The sequence below is a fragment of the Geotrypetes seraphini genome, chromosome 14 (genome assembly GCF_902459505.1).
Source record: "Geotrypetes seraphini chromosome 14, aGeoSer1.1, whole genome shotgun sequence".
NCBI classification, from domain to species: domain Eukaryota; kingdom Metazoa; phylum Chordata; class Amphibia; order Gymnophiona; family Dermophiidae; genus Geotrypetes; species Geotrypetes seraphini.
Genome location: NC_047097.1, coordinates 67,312,395 through 67,329,794, shown reverse-complemented (window position 1 = coordinate 67,329,794; position 17,400 = coordinate 67,312,395). Strand labels below are relative to the sequence as shown.

At 41.3% G+C, this 17,400-nt stretch overlaps 1 protein-coding gene across 1 annotated transcript in view; it reads left to right on the top strand.

The window, feature by feature from the left end:
* The window catches only part of CHD2 (chromodomain helicase DNA binding protein 2), a 186,355-nt gene that overhangs the window by 47,294 nt on the left and 121,661 nt on the right, over nucleotides 1-17,400 (top strand). The window contains 4 exon segments of the mRNA XM_033920273.1: nucleotides 5,105-5,163; nucleotides 8,835-8,969; nucleotides 12,332-12,487; nucleotides 17,187-17,320. Of these exon segments, the coding sequence (XP_033776164.1) occupies nucleotides 5,105-5,163; nucleotides 8,835-8,969; nucleotides 12,332-12,487; nucleotides 17,187-17,320 (484 nt within the window).

Genomic DNA, 17,400 nt, shown 5'->3' with positions numbered 1-17,400 from the left:
CCTTTTCCCTGGTTATTCCCAATGGTTTTAAACAGTCCAGAACATGCTGCCTAGGCCTGGTCTTTAACAGGCCTTCCCCAACCAACTTCACCAACAGCTGGTGGGGGAGGGGAGTAGCAGAATCCACTTAATTAAAGCTTGCCAAAAAATTGGCCCCACAATCCCGCCCTGAGGATCTTACGTGGATTCTCCCCACTTACTACCCCTTCAGCAATCAAGTCCCAAGCAAACAGCAACAGAAAAGGCAAAAAGTAAAAATGCCAAACAAAACCGCATTTCATTTAATGTCCCAAAAATTAAGGCTCCAACTCCAGCCGTGAGCTTAACACTGCTCACACTTGTGCTTTCAGACAATCCAAAAGAAAACTTCAAAATTCAAAAAGCACACAAACAGTCAGGAAATTCACTTAGCTCTCATCCATGTGGATTTCACCAGGTTCCATGGAGATATCCATCAGCTCTATGGCATCCTGGCTGGTTTGCCTCAGGGACAGTAGTTGCATCCAGCATTTCAATGTCCTGATACTGTGGGGATTCAGGAGCCCAGTCCCTCGAGCCTCCTTCCTGGGCTGACCCAGGGTAGACTGACTTGTTCTTCCTAAGCACAGCCTCTAAAGCCCTGAGCTGGACACGCCCTAACCTGTGAGGGGGAGGAACAACCTGCTGCTTCTGCTGAGTTTTCTGTTTAGCCTTAATTGGCCCCAGCAGTGGTTCATTAGCTGAGCTGGGAGCCTGCCTCTTAGGCTGTTCTTTTCTGCCAGGCACCTCCCGCTGCTCCAGGCTGTTCTCCCACTCATCTTCTCCTCCCCAGGGTTCTGTATCCTGGTGTTTCAATGGGAACTCAGACCCTATCTGTTTGTCTGAGCTTAGCCTGTCACTCTGATTAGCCCTTTTTAGGGTAAGGCTTGGATTTGGAGGAGATTGACCTGGCACAACCCTAGTCTTAATGCTGGGGTTGTGACACTCTGTGGAATCTATCCCCATCCCTGCAAGCTCTGTCCTCGTCTGCATAAGCCTTGAACACTTTAAAATCATAAGTGTTTGAGGCTTATTCAGATCAGGACAGAGCTTGCAGGGATGGGACTCACAGACTGGGGATGGAGATAGACCTCGCAGAGACGGGGACAAATTTTCCCCATGTCGTTCTCTAGCCCGTGCTCCAATGAACAGTCTCTCAGTTCCATGGTATCACTATCTTGACCCACTCTCTGGTAATCTCTCACCTAGATTACTGCAATTCCCTTCTTAACGGCCTCTCACAAAAAGAACTACGACGCCTCCAGCTAATACAAAATACCGCTATAAAACTTATCTATAAAAAAAGCAAATATGACCACGTCACCCCTCTTTTAAAGGAAGCTCATTGGCTTCCCATCTCTTACCGTATTACTTACAAAATCATTCTTCTCACTTTCAAAATCAAACTTCTACATCAACCAACTTTTCTTGATAAGCTTCTTATACCCCAAAGTTCCCCGCGCACATTGAGATCTTCAGACCAAAAGCTCCTTTTTATACCGTCCCTAAAAGACTCTTATTATACTCGTAAAACCAATTTCGCTGTTACCGCTCCTACATTGTGGAACTCACTGCCACAACATCTCCGTGATGAACAACAACTTGCTAAATTTAAAATAAATTTAAAGACATTCTTATTTCAGGATGCGTTTAACCAAACCTAAAAAAAAAAAAAAAAAAAAAAAAAAATGCTCTTTTTCATTCATTAGACAAGTATCCATTATTCATTACATTAACGTTCCCCCTCCTCATGTTCATCCCCTCCCCACTCTCTCCATTTCTTCTATACAATGTAACTTTTTTCCCTTCCACCACAATTTCCTCACATTCAAGTATGTCAAGTCTTTGTCATTTATGTTTAATTTAAGATATTTCCATTCACAACCTATTTCTATCTATTCTTTTTTTTTAAGCTGATTGTTAACCGGCCAGACAATTGTTTGATGGTCGGGATATTAAAAATCAATAAACTTGGAAACTTGGAAACTAGTTGCTTGCATCGTGAAAGGCCTACTTCACGTAAAATCTTCTACAGAATCCTCCTGACCTAAATTTAGTCCTTTCTTCCTTAATGAAATCTCTTTTTGAGCCTCTAGAAAGTGTCCCTCAAATTCTTAACTTGGAAAGTAATATTCCTTGTAGCTATCGCTTCAGCTGGAAATCGGTGAGCTTTGGGCTAACATACAAGTCGTATACTCAATTCCATCATCACAAGGTCATCCTTCAAACATATCCTAAAGTTTCCACCTCCAGTGAGGAAAGCATGCTTCCCCCTTTTTATCGTGAGCCTCATTCAAATTCCTGAAAAAGAGAACCCTTCATGCTAAGGATTGTAAACAGGCTCTAACCTTCTAGTTGCAGAGAACCACATCCTGTGGAAAGTCAGTCCAACTATTTGTTTCTTTTGAGTCAAATAATAATACCAGTTTCAAAAAGAAGCCTCTTGTATACAATTCTGCTATAAACAAGTAGACATTCTTCAATTAGAGCTACTGCAACATCAGTACCTTTTTGAAGTCTGATTCTTTGAATATTATCTGCAAGTCAGTTGCTTGGCCACATATTTATTGCACACTATTGTTTGGACCAGCCTTTAACACAGGACTCTGGCATTTTTGACTGTGCAAATTCTTCAAAAAGACTATAATGATTCAATGCTGAGCAGCCCTAAGCTTGAGAATTGCCCACTTTATGTGCCTGATTGAGTCCTACTTGACGGGAAAGGCAGTGTTGCTCACCTGTAACAGATACTATTCGTGCAACAGGACTGGTAGTCTTGACCGTCTGGTTAAACCCCCATTATGGGCATTAAACCATCCTTTATGGACGGGGGCCTTGTGAGCCGCTTATCTCCATCTCTTTATTTTCCACTCAGAATTTTTCACTGACCACCTATGAGTTTCTGCCTGGGCCCCCAAAAAAAAGCCATTCGTCTTAAATTCAGGCCTCTCACGTTTAGTTATTATTTTCTTTTGTGATCAGTCAAAGTTCTTTGAGAGTTAAATACAGGGCACTGCCAATGCTTTTTTTGTTTTGTACTTCTATATAGCTATTTTAGGTTTACTTCAGAGGAGGCCCAACACATTAGCTTAATACAGGCCCCCCCCAAAAAAGAGGAAAATAACCCCATGAAAAACTCGCAACACATTAACTTGCCATATGCAGTGTTGCAGCAAATGAGCTGATGTGACTTAGGGGTCCTTTTATCAAGCCGCGCTAGCAGGGTTAGCGTGTCGGACATTTCATCACACGCTAACCCCCGCGGCCGGCTAAAAAACTAATGCCTGCTCAATGCAGGCGTTAGCGGCTAGTGCGGCAGGCGGTTTAACCCACGTTAAACCCCTACCGCAGCTTGATAAAAGGACCCCGTAGAATAGAAGTTCTCAACCCAGTGCTCTTGATGCACCTAACCTGTTAGGTTTTCAAAATATCTACGGTGAATATGCACAAGAAAGTTTGTTTATTTAACAAATTTTTATCCTGCGTTATCTTAAGAGAGAGGAAGAGATGATGGTTTCTGTGGATGGGCAGATTGGATGAGCCATTTGGCCTTTATCTGCCATCATGTTACTATGTAGTCCTTTTACTAAGGTATGGTAGCTGTTTTAGCGCGTGCTAAATTCTAACGCACGTTAATGCGTCCATTGGATATAGTGGATGCATTGGCAAATTTTTAGCACGCGCTAAAACGGCTAGCGTGCCTTAGTAAAAGGACCCCTATGTTTCAACAAACATCCATAAAAATCTAAACATACTAAAACAACCATCATAAAATTATTTAAAAAAAAATTAAAAACAGAAAAACTTAAATTTGATTTGGTGCAAAAGCTTGCTGAATATGCTCTCAACTGCTTTCTAAATGAAAGTTAACTATCTGAAATTTGAAGGAAGATTGTTCCAAAAAATTGGATTTCCAGTTCAAAATACATGAGCATGATATTCATCTGAGTGATCTTGGTGAGAAGATGGAATGTCTAATAGAAATTTCATTTGAGAGTGCAATGCCTGGGCAATGAATTTTCAGATTAATAACTATTTAAAAGTGCATTAATAATAATAATAATAATAATACAGTCAAACCTCGGTTTGCGAGTAACCCGGTTTGCGAGTGTTTTGCAAGACGAGCAAAACATTCTCGCAAAACTTGTCTCGTAAACCGAGTGTTGACTCGATTTGCGAGCACCCCCCCCCCCCCGCTCGAACCGGCATCGCCCCCCCCCATCCCCCCCCCGCTTGAACCGGCACCTCCTGCCTGAACAACTTGAAACTTGCCTCCCTTCTCGGAGAACTCCGAGAATCTCGGTGAGAGGGAGAACTATAGAAGGCCTTGAGCATGCGCAGATGTATGTTCAAGGCCCAGTAGAGGCAGGAACTTCTTCAAGCGGCACTAGCACATCCTGTGGGCTGCGTGCCGGTGCCAGACGGGGGGGTAAGTTTCAAGTTGTTTGGGCGGGGGTGCCGGTTCACGAGGGGGGGGTGCGATGCCGGTTCGAGCGGGGGGGGGGGGGTGTGCTCGCAAATCGAGTCAACACTCGATTTGCAAGTGTGGGGGGGGAACAATGTCGCTGGCCTGGGGGGGGGGGATGGGAACGTATCAAGCGAGTTTCCATTATTTGCTATGGGGAAACTCGCTTGATATACGAGTATTTTGATTTACAAGCATGCTTCTGGAACAAATTATGCTTGTAAACCAAGGTTCCACTGTAATAATAATAACTTTATTTTTATATACCGCTATACCACAGGTAGTTCAGAGCGGTTTACAGAGGAACAGACTGTATACAGACAGCGAAGTTACAGAAAAGGATATTCAAATTACATTAGCATGCCAAGAATAGTCAAGATGTATCTGGAAGCATTTCAAAGATACAGCAAGGCAGGAAAGGAGTCAGATAGGTTTTAATTGATTTCCTGAAGGTTTGGTAGGAGGGTGCATTTGAAATTACGAGCCTTAAAATCTGAAGTCAAAGATTTGCATACAGTGGAAGTTGGTGTGTCCCAAGGACACCTGACTTGGAGAAATGCAGGAACGGAAAGGATTTTAATAGATGTTTTTCCTCTTCATTTTTTTCTTTTTCTTTTTTAGAGTAGTGAGTCTGAAAATGGAAGCCCAAAGAGAAGATGCCAGAGGCTACTGAGGAAACAGTAAGTCTCCCTGGAGAATCTCTTTCCTCATATTTGTTCAAAATGTAGTCCATTCAAATGTGGGTATTTCATGTTACCTTGTCTCCAATAAATGCAAAATTGTTCTCATTTCAGAATCTCCCTCTACAGTTTTTGGCTTCATAAAACCATGAAATAATTTTTCATTGACATTTTGGTTTTCTTGCATTAGGTCTTTGTCACTAAACTTAGGGCTCCTTTTACGAAGCCGCGTTAGCGGTTAACAGTCGCTAATTTGCCGGCTGCGCTAGCCACTACCGCCTCCTCTTTGAGCAGGCGGTAGTTTTTCAGCTAGCGCAGGGGTTAGCGCACGCTAAAAAGGTGTGTGCGATAATGCCGCTAACGCGGCTTCATAAAAGGCGCTCTTAATTTTGTTATAATTGATGTGTCTTACTCAAAAAAAGCAATATTTTGTTTTCCATTTAATTAGAATTATAAGTTACATGCAAAATCTTTGGAAATCTCTCAGAGGGGCTATCCTCTGAAGCAACAATAGGAAATCCTTTTTCTTATCCTGCTAGACCAGTCCAGCTATGTGTGCTATGCACCCTTCAAATAGAGAGGGATAGAAATCAGAAAACCACAACTTTTTGTTGACAGCACTGTGGTATATGAGTGATTTTCAGACAGGAAGTTCCATCAGAAGGTGAGACCAGGCAAAGGGAAGGCGCCAGGGCAGGCCTACGGTGATCACTGTCAGCTGCTCAGTAAGGAAGTGACATCATCATGGGGGTGGAGGAAGACAAGCTGCTGGAACCGCGGGAGGGGTAATCGCATTTTTTTGTGTTTTTTACAAGCAAAAAACAAAAGGAATTGACCCCAAAATATCCACAAAGAAGAAAATCCAGAGAAAACAAAAAAAAAAAAACCCAACTCTGTGGAGTGACGATGTTCCTAAATGGACTTTATATGAAAGTGTCAAAGTTCCAAAGATACACCGAAATCATCCGCATAAAATAATTCCATCCACATAAAAATAAATCATCCACATAAGAGCCTTAAAGGACCTAGTCCGCTAGGGATACAGGACCCAACACGGTCCACGTTTCGACAAAAAGTCTTCTTCAGGGGTCCCTGGGGGTCCTAGAAAGGTGAGTACGTGGGAAACAATTGTGTGGTGAGCCGGAAGTGAGACATTGCTTGTGTTTGCAACATTCTAGAGCTCAGACTGTGATGTCATAATGCCTCATTCCACCAATGCCTCAGCTCTGTCCTCATATGCACGAGCCTCAAACACTTTCAAATCATAAGTAGCAAAAACAAAAGGAATTGACCCCAAAATACCCACAAAGAAGAAAATCCAGAGAAAACCAAAAAACTCTGTGGAGTGACGATGTTCCCAAATGGACTTTATATGAAAGTGTCAAAGTTCCAAAGATACACTGAAATCATCCACATAAGAGCCTTAAAGGACCTAGTCTGCTAGGAATACAGGAGCAAGGCTTTTTACTTTTTGATCCCATATCTGCAGTAAATGCTCTAAATTTTTTCCTGTTCCCGCTTTACTGCGGGTCCCCATCCTCATGACCATATACCCTGGAAAAAAATTTTGAGTAATGAAAGGGGGCAGTAAAGAAAGTTGAATAATAACATCATCTTTATGCCGTGTATTCTGCCCAGCTAAGATACATTTAATCCTTCCCACCTCTCCAATTCTTCCAATTCCACTCTACAGAAGGAAAATTGATATAGTTTACCCGTCGGCTGTTCAGGTGATCCTCAAGTATCTAATCCAATCTTGTGCCTAATTTAAGCTATACAATTTTTAAAGAGTTTCCTAACTTTTATCCAGGAAGTTAGTTGTTTCATTCATTTAAAAATCTGACCCTCCCAAATTTCTCTCAGTTTTATGATTGCCTGCAGTGAGTTTCCTGGGACAGTAACTACAAATAGAATATCATATGCTTTTGTTCCCTGCATTGGTATTCTTTTAGTGCATTCCTGTTCTTGCACATACTGAGCTAATGGTTCCATTATGAAAGCAAACAAGATTGAAGACAAGATGCATCCTTGTCTGGTTCCTGCTCAAATTTTCAAAGTGGCTATAGGTTTAGTATAGAGGATTTTAACCCAGTCCAGGAACTGCAGAGTTATGGTCACATTGGTTAGCATTGAAAACATAGAGGGCCAGAAAACCCTATCAATGACCACCTCTTCATCTGTAGAGAGAGCATCAGCACTGAAATCTTCTGCTGCTTTACCGACCATATTAAGTGAAGAACATAAGAATTGCCGCTGCTGGGTCAAGCCAGTGGTCCATCGTGCCCAGCGGCCCTTAGGTCAACGACCAGTGCCCTATTTAAGTCTAGCCTTGCCTGCGTACGTTCTGGTTTAGCAGGAATTTATCTAACCTTTTCTGGAATCCCTGGAGGGTGCTTTCCCCTATAACAGCCTCTGGAAGAGTTAAGGATTTGTCTAATATTTTTTTGTTTTTGCCCCCCAACTATAAAGCCTGATTAATCTGTATACATATATCTCTAACTCTAAAGACAAGCTGCTGTAATCTTAGAATGTTGTAGTTTGTGCCCCAAAAAGAAATATATTAATAGAACTCCCAAGAACCTCCTCCTTTGGTTTATGAAAACCTGTCAAGCTTGCTAGGTGAAGAGAGTGTAGTAGCTCACCTGCTCCTTCCAGACCTTTGAACATCATGGTTAGGGGTTCTGATAATAGGTTTCTAAAGATCTTGCAGAATTTTGAGAGGAAGACATTTAATCCCGGTGCCTTTCCTGATGGTAGCTATTTAATCGCCCACAGGACAGTTACAGGTATCGAAAGCTGTTCAGTCCTCTGGAGTTAAAAGTAAGGAGATTGACACCAGCCAAGAACTCCATTATCTCAGCTAAACTGGTCTCGTGATCAGGTGTACAGTATACAGTTTTACGATAATACTGCACAAAGGTTTCTTCTGTTTAGGCGTCCCATCTTGGTCTTTAATTTTTAGAATTGCTTTTTCTTCTTATTTGAGTTTGAACCACAGTAGTATTTTACCTGCCTTATTGCTAAATGCAAAAATAATGTTGCATCTTAAAATTATCCGCTAGCTTCAGATCCTTCAGCTTTATTTATGATTTTTTCCCAAGTCTATAGACACTTTGGTACTTTAGCTCTTTTATTTATTGGATTTGATTTATTACATTTGATGCACTGCTTGTAAGTGGGTATTAAGCGGTTTACAATAGAAGTGGAGGTTACAAAACAAAAAACAAACAAACCTAAAATACATTAGGGATAGGAGTTACATGCTTACAAACCATCGGAGAATAGAAGAAAGGTGAAAGGATCGACAGAGAGCATGAAAGCGCAGGAGATGAGAGTGAGGGCAGGGGTAATGAAGATATGAGAATCAGAGGCGCAAAGATTAGTAAGAATTAGTCATAGTTGTAAATGCTAAATGTTCATGCTCAGACTATGGCAAGTAATCGCATAGGATTCCATAGCCTGGAAATTTCCACCTGTAGGGGGTCAATATTCAGCTGGCGGCACTCTGTTAGGTGTTGTCTGTTGCTGTGTAACTCGTGATTTTCACATTTATGGTCCAACATAGATAAAATGAGGGCAGCTTTTAAATGAAATGAAAGTTCTGTGTTTGCAAAATGCTTTAGACAAAGACACTGTGCAGGAACTGTAATGTTGAAGATTATTTTCATCAGTGATACATGGAAGGAGGACGCATCCAAGGTTGAGGAGGATGAAGATGAGGATGATGGTGAAGAAGAGGAAGAAAGCAGTGCAGAGAGTGAACCAGAAAGGAAGACTGTTAGATCCAAGCGACTTATAACAAGAAGGTAAGAAACAGTCTGGCATTGCTCCCCTAGGCTGTATATGTCTATTGCATAGGCTAAACCAGTGTTTCTCAACTTCTTCAAGCTAAGTACCCCCCTGACCCAGAATCCTTCCCTCTGATGTTAGCTCTGATGTTGGAGGGAAGGCTTGCGGGTCATCTTTGGCAGCGTGCTGGGAGCCTGCACACGGCTTTGTGAAGGGGTGCATTCGGCTGGAGGGCGGGTAGAAGGAGACGCTGAGGCTGCTAGTCCGGGAGGGGTACAGGAGCCAAATTGATAACCGCATCGGCAGAAGGGTGGAAGGATGCAGTAGTGCCAGTATGGGCAGCGGCAGGAGGGCAGGAGATGATGGTGTTACATACCCTTTGGGGTACACGTACTACGTGTTGAGAACCTATGGGCTAAAACTACTCATTTAATATTAAACTACTGTAAATACATTTTGTAAAACACAATGGATACAGATTTATTTGACATCTTTTTTTTTTTTTAACTTTATTTTTATTGAATTTTCAAAATAATCACAAGATAACCTTGTTCAAGAAAATCAGTTGTAAATGGTAGAAATACAAATTAAATCATTTCTCTAAAGAAACAAATTAAACTTTCTTAGACCACAATCAATCCTTGGAGAATTCCTGGAAAATGTGAAGAGAAACAATTATTCTTACAATAACATAATATAAAAGAATAGGTTTAGCAGTAAGGTTCCCTGTACGACTTAATTAACACTAGCAGTAGACAGTTTCTTCATATCAAGAAATGCGCACAAGTGTTCAGGTAAAAAAAAAAAAAAGACATATTTAACTGCAAGATACTTGACTAAACATTTATATGGATAGGCTAAGAGAAAAGTCGCCCCAGCGTCACTGTCTCAGTTCTCATTGCCAAGAAAAGTTTACATCTCTCTTGTGTTTGTCTTGCGACGTCTGGGTATATCCAAAACCTTTTCCCCAGAAAAGGTGATTGAGAATTTCGAAAATATAATCTCAGAAGTGAATTAGCGTCTTGCTGAAACATAAAAGAAACCAGTAAAGTGGCTCGCTCTGTGGAGTCTGTGAGCGATGACCTTGAGGAGTGACTCCTAACTTTTTTATAGGAATATAATAAATACAATTGACCGGAGGAATTAAGTCAACTGAGAGTATTTCAATACTTCAACAAGATATTTTCTTAACATTTCCATAGATGACACTCCAATTGAATAAGGGAAATTGAGAATTTGCACATTTAATCTTCTATTATAATTTTCCAATTGTTCTATTTTCTTATTCAATAAACGTACACATGAAAAGAGAAAATATCTTAGAATCTTTTGTTTATAACATCTACACAGTATCTGCTCCTTTCATCCCTCAAACCAATTCCCTTCCTACTTTCCCAAACCTTAAAACCCCGCAACCTCATAAGACCATTGTGGTAGTCACATGGGTCTACTCTGGACTTTAAAGCCCCATGTCCCCTAATTGAAGCATTCTACCTACATCCCCACTTCCCCTACTCCTGGAACTCCAGGTGACCTTATTATAGCCTTAATAAGCATCCCTCCTTAAAATACAGTCATGCATATTGGTATAATCTGATTTAATCTTTGAAACCTTCAAGATTAGCCCATAAAGTTTGCTGGTTTTGGCTGTGACAAATACTTTCATCTTTAGATACAATGATGTCCTATGGCAAATCCCATACATTGTGACATCTGTAAATGCTGATTTGTGTGACCCAATAGAAATTTATCAATAAAAAAATGTAAAATTCACAAAAATGTAGAGGATTCAGAGTTGGGTATAAAAGTCGTATGCCTTACTAATGGTGCACCACATTGAGTGATTTATATTAGAGAATGACATGGGGACAATTTTTTCCCCCGTCCCCACGGGAATTCATTTTCCCGTCCCCACAAGTTATTTTCCTGTCCTTGCACGAGCCTCAAATTCTTTAAAATCATAAGTGTTCAAGGCTTATGTGGTTAAGGCAGAGCTCACAGGAATAGGAGAAGGACAGCGTCAAAACTGGTGGGGACAGGGCGGGGAAATTGAGTTCCTGTGGAGACGAGGACAAATTTGTCCCCGTGTCATTGTCACATCAGCCCCGCTCTCGGTTCCAAGCTGAAATGCAGAACCAATAACAGAGTCCTTCCCTGAAGAAGAAAATACTGGAAACTCGAGTCGGGGGGGGGACAGGGATTATACAATGGAGGAGTAAAAGTGGTCTTTTTAATCAGCCCACGCACTAGTCACTTTATTCACCGCTGAAGATCATTAACGATTGGATACCATCCATTTCAGATAAGTCCTTGTTTTTATTTTTTTCATTTTTTTATTTTCTCGTTATGTTTATATTTATCTTTGGATGGTAAAGGGGACAGTGAAAACGATGATGGTCCCCCGTTGAACCTCAGTTTGGTGTCATCACCAGTCACGGGTTCAGGGTCTGAGGTTTTCACATTAAATTATTATTTTTATCATTTAGAGCTGTGATTTTAGAAGATATCTTGATTATTCTCTAATTAAAGACACATACGTTTTTGTTTTTTTTTTATAATTCTTTATTTTCATTTTATAGTATTGACATAATATTAGTCAAAACAAAGAAAGTAATACAACTCCAGTTCAAACTTTAAAATGAGACCATAATCAGTAAAGAAAATATACATTAGAAATACAAAAACAAAACAAAAATTTCCTTCTCATACATCAAAAACATTAGACCCAAATATAAATTTTACTGGTTTGTATCATTAGACCTCAATCAAGAGGAGAGTAAGCTTTACAATGGCTGAAATCTTTATCAAATAATACAAAGAAAATAAAAGATGGTAGCGAGGGAGAACAAGAACCTTATTAATGAGCTGACTTGAAACAGAAATTCCCTCAAGAATTTAAATTTGCTCTTTAGCAGAAATAAATTTTGTCAGCTGCTGAGGTTCAAAGAAAATAAATCTATTCCCTTGATAGGTCACTAAACATTTACAGGGGAATCTGAGTACAAACGTCACACCTAAATGCAGGACCCTTGGTCTCAAAATGAGAAATTGTTTTCTTCTCTTTTGGGTCATTCGTGACACATCTGGATACATTCTTAGTATTTTAGTCATGAATGGTACATCTTTAAACTTAAAAAACATTTTAAGCATCCATTCCCTGTCAGCATCAATAGCAAATTGTACAAGTAGCATAGCAGTTGCCGGTATCTCTTCACCTGAAAGACACATACATTAACATAATAACTTACCTGATTTTCATCATTTCAATGTGACACAGTATCCCTCAAAGCTTTCCATACTGTAAATATGCCCTAATTCAGTCGCTGCCTTCACACATATTTTTATCCACTATAGCCAGTTTTTTTGTTACTCACTTTAGAACAGCGGCCAAGGCAGCAAGTAGTAAAAAGCAGCAGAAACCTCAACGAGGGAAGAGCAGGAGGAAACAAGAGTCTTCTGAAGAAGACGATGACGACGACGACGATGATGAAACACCAAAAAGGCAGACACGCCGCAGAGCTGCCAAGAATGTCAGGTGAAGTATTGCAAGTAGCCTTTAATTGATCTCTTCTGTCATGTGCCAAATATACAGGAGGCTTACTACTACTACTACTTTCGTGTTTCCCCCCAAAATAAGACCTACTCTGAAAATAAGCCCTAGCATCATTTTCGGAGTAGGTCTTAATATACGCCCTACCCCAAAAATAAGCCATAGTCCTGGGAGTCGCCGGCAGCAACTTCAACCGCCCCCCCCTGCCGCCCATATCGTGCAGCCGAACCTCTGCTGACCCTCCATCCTTCCCTCCCCGCTGACCATGAGCGAGTACTACCATGATCCAAAGCAGGGTCGGGCCAGCAGCACTCTAAACAGGCTGCTTGGCCTTGTCCGTCAGGGATTTCACTCTGCCGCATTACTGGAGTTTGGGGGGGGGGGTGCTCAAGGGTTCTGCTGCAAAAGGGATGGGAGGGAGGTAGTGAAGGATGGATAGAAGCTACTCTATTTTCTACTCCTCTGATGTCATAATGCCTCATTCCACCAATAAGAGCCAACCTCATCAGTGATGTCACAATGGCTTGATTGTCCTGTATTCCCCTCTGCCCTCCAACCCAGCCAGCAGATTAACCGTTCCCCTTAACTGTATCCATGACATCCTGTTTGTCTTTGGGAAGCAGAGCTGAGATTGTGATGTCATAATGCCTCATTCCACCAATAAAAGCCAGCCTCATCAGTGATGTCACAATGGCTTGATTGTCCTGTATTAGCCAGCAGATTAACCGTTCCCCTTAACTGTATCCATGACATCCTGTTTGTCTGTCTTGCCTGTTTAGATTGTAAGCTCTTTCGAGCAGGGACTGTTTTCTTCTTCTTTGTGACTCTGTGCAGCGCTACGTGCGTCTGGTAATGCTATAGAAATAATTAATAGTAGTAGTGGTATGTGACATAATAATTTTAAGGTACGCTGAGTGATACATGAAGTATCATTTTTAGTAGTCCATCCCAAATCTGTCTCTTGACATCCTGCCTGCTTCCACTTCCACTTCCATAGTTCCACCTGTAAAATACCTTCTTGCATCTGTTTTACTATTTCTATTCCCTGTTCTTCTGGCTGAATCTGTAATATATGCTTGGTTTGGGCCACAGCTTCCTTAGCCCCAAAATCTGCTTTCTGATTCCTTATAGTAATAAAAACATTTCTTGTCTGTCTGCTAAATGAGTTACAATTTCCTCTAATATCCCTAATTGTCGCAAGAATTTTCTAGCTGATGTAATAAATCCTTTCTTTTGCCATTTAATTATATGCAACAGGATAGTGTGACCTGCATAAGCAGAGTCTGAATAGATGGTTAAATTAATATTCTCTTTCTGCTTCTTGGACTGTAAATGATCCTGTTAGTAGGTAACATAAATTAACCACTCATTCCACAGCAGACTCCGGATGTACCTCTACAATAGCAAATCCTGAAATTGGATCTGACTGAGACCATTCACCACAAAGACATGCACTCCCTGTGACTCCATAGGGCAAAGGTGTAATGGAGATCGCAGCTGGATGCTCATGTAAATCCTCTTGTCAGTAATTGCTCTAGTATTGCGATGTGTTAATGTAAGGAACATTTCTGCACCTCCAGAAAGCAGTAGTGTCGCAAAATTAGACAATCTGTGTGTAGTGAATGTTGGTGAGTAGTATGGATAATCAAAGGTGTAAGAGATAAATGTTCTTTTCCTTTCTGCACAGCTTGAGCCACTCCAACAACACCCTTCTCACAATCAGTAAAAGTTCCACAGGTGTAAAAGTACCTGTAAAATATCCAGAAACCTTATTCCCCCCCCCCCCCCGCCCCGGATACTCCTGAGTCACGACAGCTCCCCATCACATTAGATTTGTGTGCACATGTACACTTCTCCCTCTGTATTCGCTGTGATAGGGGATTAACAGAACCACAAATACAAAAAAACCGCGAATAACTTTTTCATATGTTATTTGCTGTTTTCTATTAAAAATCATCATGAATATAGTGAAACCGTGAATAACATGGTGGGAGACTTGGCCTTTTCCCGAAGGAGAGGCAAAACACGGTGAAGAAAGTGCTGGGAATCAGCAGTTTTTCTCTGTAAACGCTTGGAATCAGTGATTTCTCTATGCAAGCTGATGTAATTTGGGGGGGAGGAGCCAGCAAGCTAAAAACCGTGAATAATCGAAACCGCGAATGCTAAAACCGTGAATATGGAGGGAGAAGTATATGTACAGGATTAACCCTCCGTGGGAGAGAGCTAGTCGAGGCTCTCTGTACCATATCCTTTAACTGGTTAATCACCTCTAAGTTTTCAGGTGACAACTTCAGTCTGTCTCTTCCTGACTTCTGCTCCATCAAATGTTTCCATAATGGAGCTAAGAAACAAGGAAACAAGTGAGCAATAGACCTTATCCCAGGACAAGCAGGCAGCATATTCTTGACTGATGGGTGACGGTACCGACGGAGCCCCGGTACGGACAATTTTAGAGTGATTGCACTCTAAGAACTTTAGAAAGTTCTAGCTAGGCCGCACCGCGCGTGCGCGAGTGCCTTCCCGCCCGACAGAGGCGCGCGGTCCCCAGTTTTCTTAATTCCGCGGAGCTAAGAAGACGCGTGTTTCCAACGGCTGTTGGAAGTTTTTTCTATTTTTCACTTGCCTTCCCGCTCGCGCGTATTTTTCTCTTCATAATTTATTTCTTTCTTTTTCATTTACCAATTTCTTTTTAGATCTGTAATTCATCAAGTCGCTAGGACTCAAACACAGGTCAGTGGCACCTAACTATTTCTGTCCAAGACCTGTTCTCAATCCCTACTATGTTATCTAATTTTTGCTGTAACCATTTGTGATTTAAAATAGGCAGCATTCCAGGGCGAATCGAAACTTTCTCCGTTCTTGCATTTCTAACGGTCACGGAATTCTGTTAGGTATTATACAATATCTTCCCCAATTTGATATCTTTTTGCCATAAGAGAACGTAAATCTCTCATATCTGGAAATATAACCCATAAACCATGGCAGATATGTGTAACCCCTAAATCTATTGAATTTTACCCCGTCATGCTGAGAATCTATCATACGAGTAGATACATCCTGAATATCTGCTCTGCGCATGACGACTTCTATCCCAGAGCCTAATAATATACACAAAACCGCTTTAATATCACCTATGCATAAAGCATATCCTGCAGTTAATTTCTCAAAGCTTCCGGGCCGCTGCCAGTGGCCCGCAGGGTAAGAGCAGTACTGCTGGGAATGTGAATGGTGAACAAGCACTGGATCCCGAGTGGTGGAGGGGGGTGGAATTGCATGGAAAGGGTATTAGACAGATGCTGGACTTCAGGGATGGGGAGGAAAGAGAAAGAAAGATGCCAGACCTCCAGGGGAAGACAGAGATGCCAGATCACGGGAGGGGGAGGAAAGGAGAGACAAGTGGATGAAAGGGAAGGAGGGAAGAGATACCAAATTACAGAAAGGGAAAAAGGGATGGAGAGAGAGATGTCAGACCAGGGAAGGAGGAGGGAGAGATTCTAGACTAAGGTAGGGGTGAGGGAAGGGAAACAGAGAGATGCCAGACTACAAAGGGGGTAGGAAAGAAGAGAAAGAGATAACAAGACTCTGGGGAGGAGAGGATAAAGATCCCAGACAGACAGATGTCAGACCTTGGGAGAGGGAAAGAGAGGGAAGATATGATACAAGGATGGGAGGAGTGGGACAGGGGAGAGGGAAGATATGATACAAGGATGGGAGGAGTGGGACAGGGGAGAGGGAGATGGTGCATAGAAATGGGAGAGTTGGGGAAGGATAAAGATGGAAGAAATGGGAATAGGAGAGAAGAAAGAGGGAGGAGATGGGAAGGGAAGACATGGAGTAGATAGATTTGAGAAGGAAGCTGAAAAATGGAAGAAAGTTGAATGTTAAAAGTTAATGCCAAAGATGGATATAGGGCAGAAAGTGAAGGAGAGAAAACCAGCAAATGAAGGCTTGCAAAACGGAGTTAAGAGCAACAAAGGTTGAAAAAATGATTTTTATTTTCAGTTTACAACTGCTTTCTTTATTTTGCACTGTTCAGGAAGAAATGCATTTCTTTCTGTTTCTCTGGTGGTACAGAGTCTGGTATCTTATGTTTTTGTTTGTGTATATTAGGACTTTGTTTGTGGTCTTATTTTGCATTGGATTTATATGCATTCTACATATGTGACCAAGGTCAGGTGTTCTGGTGGGAATGAATGTCGTGACACGTTATCGGTGTCATGGCCCCAAGTAGGAAGATATTTGTCAGCTCTCCTTCAGCCCTTTTAGATCCAAAACAGCCCTTGCTTAAAAATTATAAAAGATCACTGGTCTACAAACTAAGGTGTGCCTTATACCTGGGCTACTATATCATTTTGTGTTAATCCTTTATTTATTTAACCTACATCAAGTTTTTGGAGTACTTGATATATTTTGCAATATCTTATACTACATTTGGAATGCTATGTTTTTGTGAGGCTTTCAGCTGAGGTGAGTGAGGTATGGAAGAGTTAAAGCCACCAGACAGGCACTGCTTAGAAAATTAGCTTTGTCTTCAAATACTTTAGCTAACTGAAGTTAGAACTGAGAAGTGTACTCTGAAACATGCACACTTTAGGCCTTTTTTTCTGTATTCAGTTGCTTTCTGGTACTCTGCAACAAAAATGGAACAAGTTTTTTTTACCATTGGTTTATTTTCTTGGTCCAGTTACAAAGAAGATGATGATTTTGAGACCGATTCAGACGACCTCATTGAGATGGCTGGAGAAAGTGTTGAAGACCAGCAGGACAGCAGTGAGACGATAGAGAAAGTCATTGATGTTCGTGTTGGAAAGAAAGGAGGTGTGTAACGTTTGTAATCTGGTATGCCCAAAATCCTGGCCACAACAGACAATCTAGCTTAGAGAAATTAGGTATTCCAG